Source organism: Synchiropus splendidus, chromosome 11 (assembly GCF_027744825.2).
Source record: "Synchiropus splendidus isolate RoL2022-P1 chromosome 11, RoL_Sspl_1.0, whole genome shotgun sequence".
Classification (NCBI taxonomy): Eukaryota; Metazoa; Chordata; class Actinopteri; order Syngnathiformes; family Callionymidae; genus Synchiropus; species Synchiropus splendidus.
The window spans coordinates 18,817,789-18,821,601 of NC_071344.1; the positions used below are offsets into that span (position 1 = coordinate 18,817,789).

The 3,813-nt window shown below is 46.4% G+C and overlaps 1 protein-coding gene across 3 annotated transcripts; it reads right to left on the reverse strand.

Annotated features, from left to right (window-relative positions):
* Nucleotides 1–640: 640 nt before the first annotated feature.
* LOC128766991 (transmembrane O-methyltransferase-like) lies at nucleotides 641–3,242 on the reverse strand. 3 transcript variants are annotated; one of them, XM_053878650.1, is made up of 5 exons: nucleotides 3,149–3,242; nucleotides 2,597–2,660; nucleotides 1,886–2,161; nucleotides 1,182–1,378; nucleotides 641–1,120 (listed from the first exon to the last, which is right to left on the reverse strand). In XM_053878650.1, exons 2-5 carry the CDS (start codon nucleotides 2,637–2,639, stop codon nucleotides 836–838), a joined length of 801 nt encoding a protein of 266 aa, XP_053734625.1. In that variant the 5' UTR covers nucleotides 2,640–2,660; nucleotides 3,149–3,242; the 3' UTR covers nucleotides 641–835. The 3 variants fall into 3 exon arrangements, with proteins under 3 accessions (XP_053734625.1, XP_053734626.1, XP_053734624.1); XM_053878651.1 differs by lacking the exon at nucleotides 2,597–2,660 and having other exon boundaries at nucleotides 3,149–3,240; XM_053878649.1 differs by lacking the exon at nucleotides 3,149–3,242 and having other exon boundaries at nucleotides 2,597–3,088.
* Between the last annotated feature and the right edge of the window lie 571 nt (nucleotides 3,243–3,813).

Genomic DNA, 3,813 nt, shown 5'->3' on the forward strand with positions numbered 1-3,813 from the left:
TACACACTGATGCGAGGTGAAGGGAGCAGCGGCGTGATGTTACACTCTCCATGCTGAATGATCAAGCCATCATCACGCGGCGAGGTGCTGAAACACAAAACAACCTTCCCTTCTTCACCAAGTCAGAGCAAAAATCTGAGGTGATTCACAGCTTTTTCTCATGTTATTGTTGACCTTTGACCCTGTGAAGTCTGTCAACTTAGATTCAACCATAAGAGTGAGTGATTGTTTGGCTTTGCTGAGGTGGAGACTGAGACAACACTTCTGGTTTCTTCAGCGTCCTAGAATCTTTGAGAGGTCAGATGAATGACGGAAACCTGGTCTGTCTTACAGGCGACTCACAACCCACCTCCTCACCAGAATCCCCTTCAGTTGTGGTGGTTATGGTTAGCTTGAACAGACCTGAGGAGTCAGTGAGGCACCGTCCCTGCAAGGTTGGGTCTGATCTGACCCCTCCTGGAGTTCCAGGAGGAGGAGGACATGAAACATCTCAGCTCACGCTCAGGAATGATTCATCATCCATTCCTTGAAGTTGAAGCAGATCGAGATGCACATGTAAAAACAGCTGCAAATGTAAAAACAGCAGTACTGTGGTGAAACCAAGTGGTATTTTTAATATGTAAGATTATAAAGAGTGAAAACAGCTGTCGTTTCTCTATTCAAGAATGTTTCTAAAAACTTAATGGTGCTTGTTTTCTGGAAACACATATTTTTACAAAGCTGACAGCGCCCTCCAGAGGAAATAGTTTGCGCTACATTTCTGAGTCAAAACATGGTATTCCCGTGTTTAATGTGCACTTTGGGAGGTGAACATGACGTCAGTCAGACTCCTGTCCTAGTGGACCAAACTGTGGATGGAATAATGACACTTTCTGGAGGTCAAATAATTCATCAGTTGTTTGTTACTTTTACTTTCGGGACCCCTGAAGACCAGCAGGACAATGGAGCCAGTCGGGCACAGCAGCTCCTCCCGCTCCAGGGCCAGAAGGTCATGAAAATAGAGCTGTGGGTCATGATCCATGAGTACCAGATCGAAGTGGTTGGTGGTCTCGGGGGAGGGATTAAGAACCCCATGCAGGTCCGGGATGATGTCGCCTGAGCTGCCGGTTATCACCTGGAACTGCATGGAAAGTTTGAGTCATTTTCAATTCTGCCCTTGACCCGACAGGTTCAGAACCCACCTGAGTGTGTTTGAAGCCCGCCACCATGATGATCTCCTCACCCAGCTCTGCTGTGAGCGGGTCCTTCTCCACCGTCACCAGCCGACCTGTCGGCGGCATCTGACGCAGTAGGCGGACCGAAGTGTAACCACAGTGGGTGCCCAGTTCCAGAACTCTGGAGGGACGGAGACGTTGCACCACCTCGTCTAGCATCTCGCCTGAGGTCAGGAAAACTGGATCATGGGTCATGTACAGCTTCAGGTCTTTTATCTCAACCAGCTCAGCAGGAGCCCTGGACTGTGAGAACCCTGGACCTTTGGAATCTAATTGGGAATCTGAAGCTGACTCACTCAACCTAACTCATCTGGACTCAGACTAGAGTTAGTTAAACTTGACTTGGAAACGGACTAGAATACAATCTAAGAAATGAGACAATTTAGAACTCAAAACCGAGTCCTTGTGTTTGGACTTTGACTCAGAGAAATCACATTAGACGGAAAGTCCGGGTTCAGTTTATTCCATTCCCGACTTGAGCTAGGAGGATGTGAGGCAACAGGAGTTCATGATTAGACTGCAAACCACGAGTCTCAAGTTAGATAAACATTGACGAGGACTCACGGCCTACTTCTGTTTACACTACATCTAGGAATTAAGTCAGACTTAATGACGATTCATGAGACTTGTTCTGAAGGCAAATTGACTAGAACAGACTTGTCTCAATTGACCTGTCTTGGGTCCAATCCAGTCAGAGGGGTGGGAGTCCGAGTAGAGGTCGAAGGTCTCCAGGACGCTGTCGGCCCGGCCGTGTGTGCAGTGAGTGAAGACGAAGGCGTGCGTGCTGCGGACACACACGCTCTTGTGTCCTCGCAGCAGCTTCAGAGTCCAGGCCTTCAGCCCACCGCTCCAGGCTGAGATCCAGCGACGGCAGCGTCCTGACATCAACGCGGAGAGCAGCGGCACAGAGAAGATCACCAGCCACATGTGGGTGCCCTGAGGTTCAGCTGAGGAGGAGACACACTGATCACTGAGGAGCTTCAGTTCCATCATCATCATCCAGATGCTACAAATCTGAAGCTACACGACTGAACAAGAGCAAAAATTGCTTTAGATCAAACTACATTATCTTAATTTATGAAAATCTCCAGCTGTTTACGTTCAGGAGAGGAACATGAAGCTCCTGAATCAGAGAAGGAGCAGAACCCCAACTTCATCAACAAGACAATATCTCTAGTGAACGTTTTATTTAACTTGGTGTCATCCTAAATACTTGTTTCTCACAGGTCGGCCTTGATCTCGTTCGAAGTTTCACTGCTGCCATCTGGTGTTCAAACGTTGTATTGCGTTAGTGAGCTGGTGGACTGATTTAATGCTGCTTTTCTCTTAAAACATTTTATTGTTCTCTTTAATTAGTTAAAAACCATAAGCATATTCAGCACCTGTAACCAGTGAGGCGTGTGGATGGCTCCCAGAGAGCTCCATCCCAGGTGTGGGGGCCGGATCCTGCGGCAGAGAGACGTGTGTTGGACCAGTGTGGCTTTCGTTGTGTTCACGACCGTGGAAGTAGTTCACAGATGAATGAGAGAGTCGGTGACGGCGCCTGTGTTTAATAGCCTGTGGTTGCTAAATAAAGCCATGATCTCATGTCATATGTCTTTATTATCTGTCAACTTTTGAGGCGTCAAACCTTTCAGGTGACTACAGTCTTGGCAACAAAATGTATTTTTCAAATCGTCATCTGCTCCATGTTCTCCTGTTAATCTTGTGATCGGGGAGTATTCACATGTTTCCCAAGATTGTCTTTATACGAGTCTTGTTCTTCTTGGATGGTTTCAAAAAAGACTGGAGATTGCTTCACAATTGGAGATGCATTATGGGATATAAGTTCCAAAGATCCAGTCTGAGTCCAGATTTGAAATCCTCCTGATCCAATGAATGAAAAGTGAACAGACGTGGTGGAGTCTTCATGACACTGAGAAAAAGGAACTCACCAGCCTCGGAGCAGCTGGTCCTGAGAGTCTGTCAGGCGCAGATGAGACTCAAACACACGTACTCCACACCAAGGAACAGCACTCCAGCGTTTTCTGTATCCAGGAAGTAGCTGCAGGGGGCAGGGGCAGTCGCTCACTGAGTGCATGGATTTCATTGGATGGATGCGCCTGAAGCTCTGCCCCCGGTCTGGACAGCTTACGTAACAATCTGAGGCTGCTCGGAGAACTGACTTGGTTCATTACACTCACGATTTGAGCGCAACACCGAGGGTGTGAATTCATCACTTGTCTGAACTGCAGCTCTTCACATCAGAGCCGACACATATCACAGTCGGGAGTCAGTCCAGAGGGGCCACAGTATCAAGTGTTGTGAGGGGCCCACCAACTACAGCAGAGTGTCATTATTAAAATGAAATATTGAATATAGTTTTCAGGGTTTTGAGAGTCACAACAAATATATATATTATTAATAATAAGGGTTTTTAAATTTTCAAACGAAAATAAGGCCAAAGGACAAAAACTTGTAAAAGGTTCATTTGTGTTACAGAATGAACAATGTTGAGTGTATGACAGATAAACTGCGGGAACTGAAATGTGTAAATGTAAATGTAAAAAAAAGTTTACAATCAGTAAACAGAACTGCCACTGAGTAATAACAAACTAAA

Bases quoted from the DNA above. Each gene is read 5' to 3' on its own strand.
- LOC128766991 (XM_053878650.1), bottom strand. From the start codon at position 2,639: ATGGAGCTCTCTGGGAGCCATCCACACGCCTCACTGGTTACAG. The intron at 2,162-2,596 runs GTGCTGAATATG...TCTCCTCCTCAG, and splicing joins ACACGCCTCACTGGTTACAG to CTGAACCTCAGGGCACCCAC. The intron at 1,379-1,885 runs GTCAATTGAGAC...TCCTGACCTCAG, and splicing joins CTGGATTGGACCCAAGACAG to GCGAGATGCTAGACGAGGTG.